Raw genomic sequence first — 16,263 nt, 5'->3', positions numbered from 1 at the left:
TAGTACTGCTTTTGCTGTGTCCCATAAGTTTTAGATCGTCATGTTTTTGTTGTCATTTCTCTCTAGGTATTTTTTTTTATTTCCTGATTTCTTCAGTGATCCATTGGTTGTTTAGTAACATATTGTTTAGCCTCCACCTGTTTGTGTTTTTTAGGTTTTTTTTCCTGTAAATTTATAATCTTATAGCATTGTTGTTTGAAAAGATGATTTCAGTTTTCTTAAATTTACTGAGGCTTGATTTGTGGCCCAAGATGTGGTCCATCTTGAGAAGAAAGTGTATTCTGCTGCTTTTCGATGGAATGTCCTATAAATATCGATTAGGTCCATCTGGTCTAATGTGTCATTTAAGGCCTGTGTTTCCTTACTGATTTTCTGTCTGAACAATCTGTCCATTGGTGTAAGTGGTGTATTAAAGTCCCCCACCATTATTGTGTTCCTGTCGGTTTCCCCTTTTATGGCTGTCAGAATTTGCCTTGTATATTGAGGTGCTCCTATGTTGGGTGCATATATATTTACAATTGTTATATCTTCATCTAGGATTGATCCCTTGATCGTTATGTAGTGTCCTTCCTTGTCTCTTGTAAGTCTTTAAAGTCTATTTTGTCTGAGTATTGCTATACCAGCTTTCTTTTGATTTCCATTTGCATGAAATGCCTTTTTCCATACCCTCATTTTCAGTATGTATGTGTTCCTAGATGTGAAGTGGGTCTCTTGTAGACAGCATATATACAGATCTTATTTTTCTATCCATTCAACCAGTCTGTCTTTTGGATGGAATATTTAATCCATTTACATTTAAGGTAATTCTTGATATGTATGTTCTTATTGCCATGTGTTAATTGTTTTGGAATTGTTTTTTTAGGTCTTTTTTGTTTCATTCTTTTGTTCTCTTTTGTGCTTTGATGACTATCTTTAGCATTGTGTTTGTTTGGATTCCTTTTTCTTTTTCGTGTGTATCTTGTTTTTGGTTTGCAGTTCTTATGAGGTTTTGATATAGTTATATATATATGTATGTATGTGTGTATATATATATATAGAGAGAGAGAGAGAGGAGGTTTCAAGTTTCTGGTCTCTTAATTTCAAATGCATTTCCCATTTCCTGTATTTGTACCCTCCTCTTCTCATGGTTGCTGGTCTTGATAACATATTTGTGTGTAGATGATTTCCTACTTTTACTGTACGTTTGCCTTTAGTGGTGAGCTTTCCCATTTGTGATTTTCTTGTTTCTAGTTGTGGCCACATTTTTTTTTTCTTTCCTGCCTAGAGAAGTTCCTTTAGTGTTTGTTGTAAAGCTGGTTTGGTGGTGCTGAATTATCTTAGCTTTTGCTTGTCTGTAAAAATTTTGATTTCTCTGTTGCATCTGAATGAGAGCCTTGCTGGGTATATAGCATTCTTCGTTGTAGGTTTTTCCCTTTCATCACTTTAAATATATCATGCCACTCCCTTCTGGCCTGCAGAGTTTCTGCTGAGAAATCAGCTGATAACCTTATAGGGATTCCTTTGTATGTTGCTTTTCCCTTGCTGCTTTTAATACTTTTTCTTTGTATTTAATTTTTGTCAATTTGATTAATGTGTGTCTTGGCATGTTACTCCTTGGGTTTATCCCATATGGGACTCTCTGTGCTTCCTGAACTTGAGTGTTTCCTTTCTCATATTAGGGAAGTTTTCAGCTATAATCTCTTCAAATATTTTCTCAGGCCCTTTCTCTTCTACTTCTGGGATCTCTATAGTGTGAATGTTGGTGTGTTTAATGTTGTTTTAATGTTTTATGTGTTTGTGGTCTCCTTTCCGCAGGCTGCAGGTTTGTATTAATAGTTCCTTTTACTTCTGGTGTCTGCCCCCTGGTGGGTGAGGATGGTCCAGGGACTTGTGCAGACTTCCTAGGGGGAGGGACTGGTACTGGCCCTATGTCCAAAAAGGACATAGGTAGATGATGTGTGGATGACTCCTTTTGAACTTGACTAGCTTATCACAGACAGTTTAGATTATACCTGATTTCAAAGGAGTAAGATAAAATTGTATTACCTAGAATTTAATCATGCACAGCAGTTAACTTTTTTGTTTTTAAAGGGTGTCCCTCTAATGAAGCCTACTTCATTTTAGAAAATACTTTCATCTGTGACCTTGCAATTTATATTTCTTGGTGATTCTAATTCATTTAAAATAATTATGTAGCTGTTACTGAAAGTAAGTGAAATAGTTGTATTAGACTTCATTCTTGCATATGATAGATATGAGTGTGTGTGTACATACATACATACATTTCAGGGTAAAGTCATAGGTTTGGGGGATTTTAAGTAGGACTAGTCTTTTTGTTAAATTTGAGCATTTTCCTTATAGAGACACTAGTTGAGGAACACCTCTTGCACTTCTAAAAATCAAATGTTTATGTTCCATAGTTTATTCATTTTTTTTAAAGTTTCTACAAGAACAACAAGTCAAAACAGAGCCTGTTGTACTGAAATACAGTTTGGAACCCAATGCTTCTGTCTACAGCTTCCTCTTCCCAGTAAGGATTCTGCCTAGTAATCTGTATGTTCAAATATTAGCATTTCAGTTCAGAAAGAGTATCTTGCCACCTGATTAACTTTTTAGAGCAGATAACCAGGACCTTTTACTCTTTTGCTTCTGTCTCTTCTGTTATAGGCTCTGGGTTTTTATGACAGGTGCCAGAGCCAGTACTCAGGGGTGCAGATGGGATGCACAGCCTGGTATGAACCTGACTTCTGATGCACAAATGACTCATTTTTTACAACACCTCCTTTCTAGACACTAGGCACCAGTGTTTGTAACTCATTCCTTTTCAGGGTTCCGGACAAATATTGTTAGAAAAAAGCAAGGTGAAGAGGGGAGAAGAATTTGAGGATCAAGTTCAATTTAAGAGTGAAACTGGGGACACATCTGCACTTTAGACGCCTAAAAAAAGCATGCTTCACTACATGCCAAGTTTGTGTTCCACTGATGTGATAAATTAAAGCTACTTGTAACATAGAAGGGGGTGTACTGAAGGTTTCAGAATATTACTGGGAGGCATCACAGAGGCATCACAGCCCTTTGCAGAGGAGGAAAAAGAGGTATAATTTAGTGGCTGTTAAGTCATCAGATTCTAGGTCTCCTTTTCTCAATCACTGCTTTTGGATTAAACTAAAAGAAATACACCTTGCAAGTATTTTTTTAAAAGCTGTTCACATGTAGTTCTTTTTTTTTCTCAAGATTTGAAGTGAAATTGGATTTGTCGGTCTTCACCTGTATTTGTATTCTTCTAAGTTTATGGGTGAATTCTTTTCTGATTTCTCTCTCCTTCTCACTCTTGCTGTCATCCTCTATAATTTATTTGCACCTGAATTCTCTGAGATGATCCAAAAATCAGAACATGAGGTTTCCTTTATTTACACTGAGTACACTTGAACGGGAGATGTTATTTTCATATTCAAAGTGCATGATAAAATTATCAAGCAGATGCCGCAATTATTTTTCATGTAGAAAAATGTCATCAATATATGGCAAGATAGTTTAGTAATCTAAGGCTTGAATAAATATTTTACTCCAACAAAAATTTCATTATGCATTTTCACATAATTTTTAAAAATTTTTTAAATTTATTTTTTTAGCCATGCCTCACAACATATGGGATCTTAGTTCCCTGACCAGGGACCGAACCCATGTCTCCTGCATTGGAAGCATCGAGTCATAACCACTGGACCACCAGGGAAGTCCTGTCATAGTAAAATTTGTAATTGTTGATATACCCAGTTTTTTTCCTACCAGGCTGAAAGCACTTAAAAAATAAAACCCAAAATCTATGAATGACTGACCTTAAATAATTACTTCAGTGGTTTTTCCAGAAATAACTGGAAAGTATTTCAGTTGTTTTGTTTTAATGTATGGTGTCAATGTTAAATATTGCACATCTATTCAGAGAATATTACAGCTAGTTTCTTTCTGTTAGTCTGTACAGAGGAGCTTTTTCCTGTTCACTAAAACTGCCACTGAATTGACTATATATTAAGTTTTGTTCTTTCCCTATTTCAACCTTTAGGTCCAAGTAATTGAAGTCCTATAACATCCCCTCTAGCTCTTCAGACACAGTGGGGATTAATTAGACTGGCCCACCTCCAGGTTTGAGAAGGCATTTGTGGAAACCACTGTCTACTACATGGAATTCAAGCTTTTCCAGTTCCAGTGTGTCCAGGGTAGCCAGCTGGATGTTTAGCTGTCATGCACCTTTTCACTTTTCTTCCCTGATCTACCAAGACCTAAACGGTATTTGCTCTGCTCTTAACTGTGGAGACCATTCATGATTTGGTTCAACAGGAAACTATTTTCCTGGTTTTGTAAGTGATAGTGTTACTTAAGCAAAAAATGTTAAATTGCAGAGAAAATAATGAGGGCAATACGTAAAAGATAAATCCCCATCGTAATCTGTAATGAAAGAACATATTTGACATAGCAGTCCTAGTGGTAATAACAGGCAGACTATAGTTGCTAATTTATGATAGCAGATGTGTTTCTTTTATTCTAAACAATGAATTACACTGAACAAGTTCATACTAAGTGCTTTACAAGTGTTGCCTAATTTAATTCTCATATTTCCTAAGCAGGTATTATTAAGTATTGTTATTGCTATTCCTACTTTTTGTATGAGAGAACTGTATATTAGCGGAGACATGTACAATGTTATAAGGTGTCAGACCCAGGACCCAAACACAGCCCAGACTGCCTTCTGGATGTCCTTTATAAGGTATTTTTCCCTATGTATTTTCTAATCTGAAAGACCTGTGTGTCTCTGGAAGCACCTATAGATCTGTGGATAGGGCAACTCCATCTTTGTCTCACATAGTGACTTTAGGACGTCTTTGGTGAACTCTGAGTGTCTAATTTAAAATGTCCTCCACTTACACGATTCTAAACATGTTCTCTCAAGGTTGGGAGTATGTTAAAGATGAGATTATGCTTCATTACAACCAAAATATACCAATTGCCTTTGGGCATAAAATATTCATTGTACTTAGGTCAGTTTTTCTGTCTCACGTGAGCCTTAAATGAAATCATTCTAACTCACATATTTAATGGAGAGGAATTTTGTGATACTTGTTCTGGGAAAAGGAAGGATCAATTTCAGTTGTGATTAAACTTCTTCCTGTCTTGAGACATGAAAAACAGTATCTCATATATGCATATGTTTTGCAAATCTCTGGTTTGGATCTTAAACAGCAGATCTAGATAGGTACAGTCATTGTTCTGGTGGACTGCTGACATGAGAAATCTGAAATTATCATACACTGAACAATCGTCCTACATTCCTATCTCTTACCTTGATTTAGTGCCTACTTAAGTGTTTTTTGGGTGTAATCAGTCAGCCTTCACTCTTCTGTCTATTCCATCCTCCATAGCCAATCAGTCCCTAAGTGCTGTTAATTTTACTTTGGTTCTTGAATCTGTGTTCTCTCCCTTGATGTTGCACCTGATTTTGTCCATCTTTCTGCCCCTGAATTATGGTAATTTCCCCAGTCTCTGTCAGCTCCAATCCAGGACCACAGAGAGAGTAAGCTTTTTAAAAGCAAATGTGATTGCAGCGTGCCCAGCCTAAAATAAGATTTCTCTGTCTTGCCATTGTCTACAGACTAGAGTCACCTTCTCTGTGTCTCGCCATTGTCTACAGACTAGAATCACGTTCTGTCTATGACCTAAATGCTCCCTCCCAGTTCAGCCTTTTCTCTCTCCACTCACAGTGTACTTCAGTTAAATTGCAGAGTTGCACTTTCTCAGACTCATCCTGCTTTGTTTTACCTCTTATATGCTTTGCTCCTTCTTCCTGGAATACCTCTCCCCAGAATCCACAAATAGTAACTCTTTTTTTGTAGTCAAGACTTACTTCCTTTGCTTCTGAGTCCAAGCTGGGTACTGTTCCTAGGGGCTGCATAACACCTTGTGTAAAACAGTCTTAGAGCATCGTTCATGGGCTGATTGGTTTGTCTCTTTGTCTATCTCCTCTGGTGGACTCCTGCTTTTGGAGGCAATGACCAAGCATTATTTCATCATTGTATACATGGCATCTCATAAAATGCGGATGTGAAGTAGAGAAGGCATATGATACATGCATACTGAATGAATCCATGAATGTTTAAATGTACTCAGTAGTAGAGAAGAACATTACATTTTGTTATTTATCCATAAGTAGTGGACCTGAATTTTCCCATAACATTCTACAGTTTTAGGCCTTTTGAGATCCAGCCTATTTCTCTAATTTTTCTGGAAAATTGATATGGCACAGGTTAAGAGCATTTAGATTATATTTTCAGATTAATAGCCCTGGAGTTATACATGGGCTCAAGAAAAAAAGATAAGAATATATGATTTTTAGAGTCTAAAGAGAGAAAAATTATTGCAGTTGAGACTACGGATACTTTAAAATTCAGTTTAAATTTCAGTTAAAAATGCTATATTTGATATCTAGTTTATCTCAAGCATACACTTGAATTTTATTAATTACAAATCTTTATTCTTTGTGACTACAAATAAGTGCACAAAGTTTGGTCCTCTGTTACTGGGGATCTATCTGATTACACAGCACATAAATCCAGACAAAATGATAAGTTGACTTCTCTCATCCTTTGAATCTTTTGCTTAGATGTCATTTCCAGTGACATCCATCTGTGATCACAGCGCGAATGCACTAGTACCCCTGTATTTTTCCTATCATTTCACTTTTTAAAACATAATTTCTTTGCTTGAAGCATTTCAGAAGTGTCACATATACTTACATGAAATCCAGATGTTCCTCACAGCCCACAAAGCAAGGCACATTCTGACACCTGCTCACCTCTTGATGGCATCAGGCTATCTGAGCCTTCACTCTCCCAGTAGGAAGAGCCACATGGCCTGTTTTTCCATGAGATTCAAACATGCCCCCATGTCCCTGAAACCTTCTTTCTGCTTCCCTTCACCTGTTGGTCTCATACTATTCTTTATGCCCCAGCTCAGTATTACCTTCAAAGAGGGGATGTCCTCACCCACCGATTAAATTAGGTGTTCCTCATGCCCATGGGTCTTTATCATGAACCTGTGTGTTTCCTTTGTAGCACATATCACAATTAGTAAATGTTTACCTTGCTCAAATATAAAAGCACCTTGAGAGTAATGACCTTAATATCTTTTTAAAACCATTATATTTTCAAGGCCTAGCATAGGGCACCCAGGAGGAAAAATATTTTGGGGAATCAGTGAATAGTACTTATCGCACTCTACTGCTTATTTTACTACCTTTGTTACGTATTTTAAGCCCCTCATGAATAGGCCTGGTATCTCTATTATTCATTATTATACCACCCAATAAATGGAAGAGAGTAGATACCAAACACATTAACTAAATTAACTGAGGGTTATCAAAATCACACGTGTACGAATGGTAAAATGTATGTTTCTTTCTGTGCACCACTTATATGACTCAAATTTTAGCAAGACCACAAAGATAGGAACTGAACTGTGTAAGAATTTATTACAGAAATTTAGAAAAACAAAAATTTTAACAAAATCACATAGTGCTTACTATGTGTAGCACTATTTAAGTACTATACAAATATAAACGCAATCTTTGTAAAGTTACTGTGAGACATTTTCTTTGAAGTAAGTACTATTATTTCCATTTTGGAGAGGAGGAAACAGGCAGGGGGAAGTAGAAGTTATTTAAAAGCTAAGTTTACTTGCCCATTGATGTGGATAATTATAAAACATTACTGAACTTGTAGTCTGATTGTGCTAGCAAGTTTTCATTTAGGTCATTTTTCAGTTACACCTAATAAATACATAATAATTGTAGTATAATAATTTTCACCATTCAATATGTCATTTGGCAATAAAATCTCCTACTATAAGAGTAGTATACCTTAAGACCATATGCAGTTAAGAGTTTTCTAGTATTCCCAAATCTTTTGTTTAGATCAACTGTCCAAAAGAAATACATCGTGATTCACAAGTGTGAAACACATGTAATTAAAATTTTTCAAGGAACCCCATTAGCAAAAACTTTTAAAAAAGTGAAATAAATGCTAATAATATATTTAATTTAATGTAGTATAAACTATCGTAATTTTAACATGTGTCAATAAAATTATTAATATATTTTACTTAACAAATTAAGTCTTCAACATCACATGGACATTTTACACTTAGAGCACATCTCAACTCACAGTTTAACTAGCAATAGCCACATTTCAAATGCTTGTTCACCGCTTGTGGCTCATGGCTACCATGTTGAATAGTGAAGATTTAGACAAGTATTTTATGACTAATGAGAAATTCTGAATGTTTATAAGTTTCTTGGTGAAGGCTGGCTCATCCTTCAGGTCTTAACTTAGTGTCATCTTGTCTGCATTCTCTGAGCATCCTGGCTGTACCTTCCTATACATATTTTCTTAGTGTATGTTATAATGCTATATAGTTGCATTATATAATAATTTTTTTCTTATATAAAATACTGAACTTTATGGCAAGAGCTATCTGCATATCTCCATAGTAGCTTGCCCGTACTTCGTCAATTTAACAAATATTTATTGCAATCTTAGTATCAGATACTGTTTTTTGTGCTCTAGATATATCTGTGCAGAATAAGATCACTGCCCTTATGGGGCTTACAGTTTTAGAAGGTCTGTGCTCAGTAAAAATACTGTTGAATTAAATGAAATTCAGGCACTAACCTTTTGGAAGAAGTCTATAAACAATGGGTTAATCTTAAGAAACTGATATTTAACAGGTTTACATATAGTCTTGCAAATGAAAACAAAAACCTTTTACAGATTTTTAAGGATGGGGAAAACTGGCCTGATGGTAGTATACATGACTGAGTGGTTTAAAATGAACCCCAGACTCAGTATTTGAAATATGTTAATACATGAATGGAAGAAGTTGTTCTTTAATGTAAGTAGCCTCATTTAGAAGTTGGCAGCATTTTGTGGTGATCAGATTATATCTGCAGAATTCTGTTTAGTTCTGGGTAAATAATTCTACCGTTAGCCGCTGGGAAGTGGGTTAGGAAAATAAGACTAAAATACTGCCAAGGAGATTCAGTACAAAGCATGTTCCAGGTTAACTGTCTGCATATGTATCTGACACACACCACAGTGAAGGTTAGAATAAAGGAGTTCACTAACTTATAGTATCAACTTCTAAATTTTTCTCCATCTTCCGTTCTGTTTCTCTCGGGTTTGGGAGACTGGTGCTCTCCTGGTCTGCGTGCTTTGCACCCATGCATGTCTCTACCTTCTTACAACGAACTGCATGACGACTTGAACTCTATTTATCTGTGTAAATATAGCCTACACAGTGAGCTACTTGGATGCAGGGAACCTCTCGTTATATTTTGTCAGTGCCCAGCACTTACTTCCTACATACTGGAATGCTTGGAGAATGTTGCATTGGATATTAGGAAACTGAATTCTAAAATCAGAAATTAGGTCAACATTATGCATTCTAACTTCTTTTCTCACATCTACTCTTCCCTACTTCCTTAGTCTAATCAGAATGATTTTTTTCAAAAAATACACCTGATCATATTGTGCCCTCCTTCACGCTAGTTGGCTCGTGGGCCGGCAGGGCCTAGCTGGTGCCTGTGTCTCCTGGCTTCCCTCCTGTTTCTTTCTTTGCTCTCCACCCACACGTTGGCCTCACACCTTTGCTCACTGGTTGACTGTGCCGAGAATATTCTTCCATATCACATCTCCACCCTCAGCCTTCGGTTACTCTGCCTTAGGGCCTCCTCTAACCTGTTTCCCCTAATACATAGCCTTAAAAGATCATACTTCCCTCTTTAGGAATAATTATCACTGTTCTACTTTTACATACAGTTCTCTTGTGTGATGAATATCTGTCCACCCCATTTAATTGTAACTTCCATGAGGAAATGTGTCACGTCTACTGCTATGTGCACCATCATATCACTATACCAAATGCATAAAATGGTTAGCACATCATTGTGAAAGAGATATATAAATTCACAAACCAGCACGATTCAAGTACATGTCTAGACTTCAACTAGACCTAAACCTTTCCTTCTGTCTCCACTCAGAAGTATAGTCCAGATGATAGAAAAGATGTATGATAAAACCTCTTAAAATATATAATCTAGTGCTTACTTAGGCAGAAAGTACTCCTTTTAATACAGCAATTATCTCCATAACCTCTGAAGAACAGTTAATACTTGTTCCATGTAAAGGTTAAAATTTATTTTTTATAGCGTGCTCAAGCAGTTAGAAATTAATATTCTCCCAAGTCACTGAAATGTTAAATTGTCTAACCTTCTAAAACACTTCACATTTTTCCTCAGCTTCAGGCAAGATTGGAAAACAAGACAAACTCCGTAAGATATTAATATGCTTAAAGGGCATTGGACCCATGGGCTGACGCACCCCTGGGTTCTCACATTTCACTTTTACTAAACACTATAATTGAGGGTCAAAAGGCAACTGTATTATTGGTGGCGTGAAAATACACTTATAATAGAATGTAATAATTGTGAGATATAGATATCTATGACAAGATCCATTGTAATTATAAGAAGGAAAGAAAATTGAGAACTTGGAAATGTTTTGCATTCTTAGACACTGACTTAAATGAAAAGGGCATCTAATTCTTACATAATTCTTCTCTTCTTCATACCCTCATTACTCTTGTGCCCATTCACTTCTTCCATCCGATTTTTGTACTCAATTGGACATTTGCTCCCCCTCAGTTTTGCCCTCCAATATGTGTAACAGATTTCTCATCTTCACCTACCTCCACCTGCCCACCCATCACGATTCTCCCTGCTACCTCTCCATTCCATGTCTTACTCGGTTTGATTTCTTAACGAGAAGTCTTTCTTGGTCCACCTTTCTGTTGCAATCACTTATTTCTGGGAGACTATGTAAAAAGTTTCATAAACTAAAGTATATAAATCTAAAATTCTTTTATTCAGATTTCCTGATGTGTCTTCCTCCAAGCTAGCAATTGTCACCTGAGTTCTTGGCTTGTATCTCAGTTACCTTCTGTGGAAGGTCTAAGCCCACAGTGTGATAGAAAGTGCAAAAGCTTTGAAGACAGGAGCACACCTCACCCCGAGTTACTATCAATACACTGACCACAGACAGATTGTTTCACATGTCTGAGACAACCACTGAATGGGAAATTACCTACCCCAGAGAACGGCTGTGAGGGTCACATGATACGTCCTGTGTACAGACCATCATTTTCCACCTTACTGCCTTCTCTCTCTCTCCAGTTTAATCTTTAGTGCACAAGCCCTGATGCATACTTCATACACCTTCTACTTTGCTTGTTATCTAACTCCGTTCATTGTTTTTCCTTGGTCAAAGGAGAAACACAGTGTCTTCACTTGCTGTGTTCACAGAATTTTGAGTTAACATTCTTGGTGGGTCGGAGGATAACAATGAAAACATCTCTGTTGCACACTGGCAAGTGCCTGGCATTCTGTTTACTTCTACCGACATTACTCCCCAATCTCTTTTCCACCCTGTGAGCCCTGAACTTGGCTATAATTGTCACATATGGCTACGTGCAGTTCAAGTTATTTGCCCAAGATCACACAGGTAATACTTGGAAAGACTGGACTTTTATCCAAGGTCTTCTTGACAGCGAAGTTAAATACCAGAATGTTAGAACAGAAACACATTAATCTTGTAAACGTGTCTTTGTTGTAACGTTCTAGCACGGAGCTTGAAAACTAAAAGGCTTTAGGGGTGGTAGAAATGCTAATTTTCAGAAGACCAAAAGGGACAGGGTTGGGAATACACTTAGCAGGGAGGGCAGACGCATGGCAGAATATTTATGGGAACAGACAGGAAATGAATGGTATTTCATTCATTTCAAAAGCATTGGCTTTTGAACTACGTTTCCTACTCTGATGAAGCCAGTTGATAACATTTAAATGTAGTAAATAATATCAAGAAAAGAGAATTAAGCACTTATGTGCCATAGCAACATGAGAAGGTGGCCAGAAAGTTCAGAAATGTATCTCAGTTTCTAAATTGTAGGCTGTGGATAAAGCTTATGGGGGAGCAATAGGCCAGAGTCAAATAGGAAAGGAAATAAAAAAGTGCCCCAGTAAACAATTGATTTCCCACTATTTCCAAAGATCTCCCATAAAAATCTTTGTCAGTCATATTCCTGTTGATGATAGAGAACAAATAGACACATACTTAAGAAAGCATATACTTTTCATTGATAATAAAATCATTTTGGTTAAATAAATCCTTAGAGTTTTGGTTTTTTTAAAGCAGACTGAGTTGAAGGCTGAAATATGCTTCACCCCTAGTCGTTACATTTAATTACTCTGAATTACCTTGATGTCTTAGTTTGATGTTTTTATTCTCAAATTCTTAATGCCAGAGAAATACCTTAAAAGGTATTTTAAATATAAATATTTCAAAGTCCTTTTTAAAACTATGCTGAGAGTAACGTACCCCAAACCATAATCCACTTACCGTATATTTTGGGCCTCCTAGACCTTGCAGGAAAAAAAATATTGTGATTAAAAATTATTAAGAAGATAACTTACTTGTAGACAGATCATTAAAGATAATTCACTAACATACATTTTTGAATTCCAAAATTCAAGAATACTTTCTACTTCATTTTAACTTGATTCAACAGGCCATGAAATCTAATGTGTTCCCAGTTTGGCAAGCATTCAGTCACTCATAGTCAGAGCAGAGTAGTCACCTTCTTATTAGTGTACAGTCACCCAGCTCTATCTGTAGGGAACTGGTTCCAGGAACTCCGATATACCAAACTCCAAGGACGCTCAAGTCCTTTGTATAAAAGTGGCATAATATTTGCATATAACCTATGCACATCCTCCCCTATGTTTTAAATCATCTCTAGGTTACTTATAATACCCAGTACAATGTAAATGCTATATAAATAGTTGTAAATTCAATGTAAATGTTATATAAAATAGTAGCCTATGTAAAGCAAATCCAAGTTTTGCTTTTTGAAACTTCCTGGAATTAAAAAAAGAAAATAGTTTCAGCCCGGGGTTGCTTGAATCTTTGGATGTGGAACCTGCAGATACAGAGGGACAGCTGTCCTTATTAAAAGGCACAAAAGTATATTCAGTTTGTTTAGAGTAGCCAGTGTAGTTGTTCTCTGCTTTCCAGTGCAAATGTGCTTTATCATTTATTAATTTTGATAAAGGAAAGAAAATTCCTAATGTTAAAGGGATGATTGATTTCTTCAATCAGACTTTGGCTACTGCTAAAATCTCACAACCTGTACTCTCTCTCTAGGTATAATACATAAAAACCAAGTTCAGTGTTTCATACTGAAAGTGGGACTCTATTATAAAGAAGGTTTTAATGTTTGTATATGGTCTGAACATGCTGGATTTTATTTAACAGCTCAGTTTCATAGACAAGTACTAGGCATTTCTCCAAAGAACCCAGCCAAATGCTATAATCCATTTCCTTCTGAAATTGCAGTTGTTAAATTAGACCCCCAAACATTTATGAATGTCACTTTGCCTTTCCCGCAATTAAGGAGTTCAAAAACAAAATCCCTTGGTGTTTCATGGCTTTGAAATTATTTATCCTCCCCTGGCCCTTCCATTTGCTCTGTCAAATGCTTTGGGGGTTACGTTCAAGAGGGAGACATCAATTCTGAACAGGTGTGGAAAAGGGTTTCTTGATGTATAAAAAGTGTTCTATTTTAAAGGCGCTTTAGCAAGTTTAGCACATTTACTGCTGTGAATTCCCATGGAAGTAGGCGGCCCATTCATTTCCCTTTAAAGGGCAGAAAAATCTGAAATCAACATCAGAGGCGTAATTTCGCCAGGGGGAGGGAGCGGCCGGCGAGTTTACTGAAACTTTCCCTTTGCTGTCTCCTTGTTTCAGTGTTGATCCTCCTGATCGTCACTATGAGAAGAAGGAAAAAAGAGCCCCTTATTTTCGACGAAGAGAGAGATATCAGAGAAAACATCGTTAGATACGATGACGAGGGTGGGGGGGAGGAAGACACAGAAGCCTTTGACATGGCCGCGCTCAGAAACCTCAACGTCCTCAGAGACACCAAGACCCGGAGAGATGTGACTCCAGAAATTCAGTTCTTGAGTCGACCGACTTTTAAAAGCATCCCAGATAATGTCATTTTCCGGGAATTTATTTGGGAAAGACTGAAGGAAGCCGACATTGACCCCTGCGCCCCGCCTTACGATTCCTTGCAGACATACGCCTTCGAAGGAAATGGCTCGGTGGCTGAATCGCTCAGCTCGCTAGATTCCATCAGCTCAAACTCTGATCAGAATTACGACTACCTTAGTGACTGGGGACCGCGTTTTAAACGACTCGCAGACATGTACGGAACTGGCCCGGAGAGTCTGTACTCATAGCCCTGGAACGTTAGTTTGAAATGTACTGAAGAAAAAGTAAAAGCAAAAAACAAAACAAAACACCACTACATACAGAAAACAAGAACTCCACTTGCTAGAGGAAATGGTTGTAAATATCTCTCCATTTTTAACCGTTTAGGGTTCTGCCTTGGTGAAGCATATCTTCATTAGACTTATCCAAGGGACTGCACTGACCACAGACTGAGCATTTGAAGGCTTTTTGATAAAAAGAAATGCTCAGTGGTTTGTGAATAGATAGCAACTCTCAGATACCTGCAAAGGCACCTAACCTCTGTAAGTAGTGCCCTGTGTTGTCAGTGTTGCCAGGGTGTCCTGTACATACCTTCACGGTACTGGCAGGGAGGGGAATAAAACATGATATGCCAGGATTGAAAAGTCCTGGAACTTCTTGCATATCAAAACTTGGGACAAATTTAATTTACAGTGATGCTTTCAGCTTGCTAGATTAGAGCATCCAGCAGAATTTTATTGCTGTCAGTTAGCAAATACATTTTATTTAGCAATATAAATATTCTTAGAAAATCCTCCCCAATCCTCCAATACAAGCCAATAAAATTTGTTTTAAGGCAACATAAACCATTGTTTAGCAAATAAATTCTGAAATGTTCCAAATAAGCAAAAGGTAAATCATTCTTAAAGTTGGCAGTCGTTTTGAGATGCTTGTGTAGGTATGAAGAAAAGTTGCTGTCTATTCGTTGATTTTTTTATTATCTCTTCTGATTTGTACAGGAGACTATGTTTTCTTTTTTATTTGACACATGGTGTTATATTTATTTTGGACCTCCAATCTCCACTCAGTTCAGGTCCATCTTCCTGCCTCAGAATATTAAGCTCATCAGAACATGCTGATTTTTCTCCAGTCTGAGCTACATGGAGGAAATGAGCATGGAAATGGAAAAAAAAAAAAAAAAATAGTAGAGCAATTGAGGCCTGTTGCTGTTCACGTCTCAGAGAGGAACACAGCTACAAGGACGTATAAGTTGTTTGTCTGAGCCATTAAAATTTACAAAACATTGAAAGAAAGTATTTGTACTATAGAAGGAAGATTGCAGAGAGAATTGAGATTTTCTTTGATGCAAGACTGATTTTTCAAGGTCACAAATTCTATATGCTCCAAAGACTTTCAAGAATGTTTTCCCCTCACCCTCTATTGCTGTAAAAATATTGAGTAAAGGACAGATTTTTTGAATATATCTTAAACAATGTAATGTTATAAATTTCAAAACCCACCATTAAATTCTGATGCAAATATATTCCTCAAGAATTAACCAAGCACTGTATACTTTCTATACCTGTTTAGATGTGCCAAAGTGAGGAGAAAAATTAAGTGATCACATGTGTTTGAGAAAGAAGAATTTTATGACTAAAATAATATTTCTACCTAACATTATTTTCTAGATTAATACTAGTTTAATGTGAATATATTCACATAAGAATGAATTTAGTTTTTTCTTTCTTTTCTCCTTTTAAAAAAGGGTTTATTGTTGGGTTCCTAATAAATCTACAGATAGTGGACGCTGTATAGGAAACTGTGTTTCTAAAAGTGCTTCTTTCTGAAAGACGAACACTGGAACAAGAATATCAATCTTTTGATTACATGAGGAGAAACTGTAGGATTCTGTAAAATTGCAGCCCATCTTTAGAAATGAAGTATGTGAAAGTGGCCTTCAGCTCCATCAAAATAAATAGTTCAATCAGTATGGTTATCTGCAAACAGTCCTTTCATTTGAATAAAGTTTTATAGACATTGTTTCATGACTAGATGCTTCTTGCTGTATTAATATACATATGAAAAATCAATTTTATAATGGTAAATGATACTGTTCATGACTTTTAGTCACATGTGTAAGTTTTTCAAATTAAAA

The 16,263-nt window shown here is 36.6% G+C and overlaps 1 protein-coding gene across 1 annotated transcript in view; it reads left to right on the top strand.

Moving 5' to 3' along the window:
- Positions 1–16,045, top strand: part of CDH7 (cadherin 7) — a 124,206-nt gene extending 108,161 nt beyond the window's left edge. Inside the window, exon 12 of the mRNA XM_079942346.1 lies at positions 13,884–16,045. Within this exon, the coding sequence (XP_079798472.1) occupies positions 13,884–14,377 (494 nt within the window). The 3' untranslated portion in view covers positions 14,378–16,045. The remainder of the gene's footprint in view (positions 1–13,883) is intronic.
- Positions 16,046–16,263: the final 218 nt, after the last annotated feature.

The sequence above is a fragment of the Stenella coeruleoalba genome, assembly GCF_951394435.1.
Source record: "Stenella coeruleoalba genome assembly, chromosome: 14".
NCBI classification, from domain to species: domain Eukaryota; kingdom Metazoa; phylum Chordata; class Mammalia; order Artiodactyla; family Delphinidae; genus Stenella; species Stenella coeruleoalba.
The sequence above is the reverse complement of the archived record's forward strand: the minus strand, read 5'-3'. Positions and strand labels throughout refer to the sequence as shown.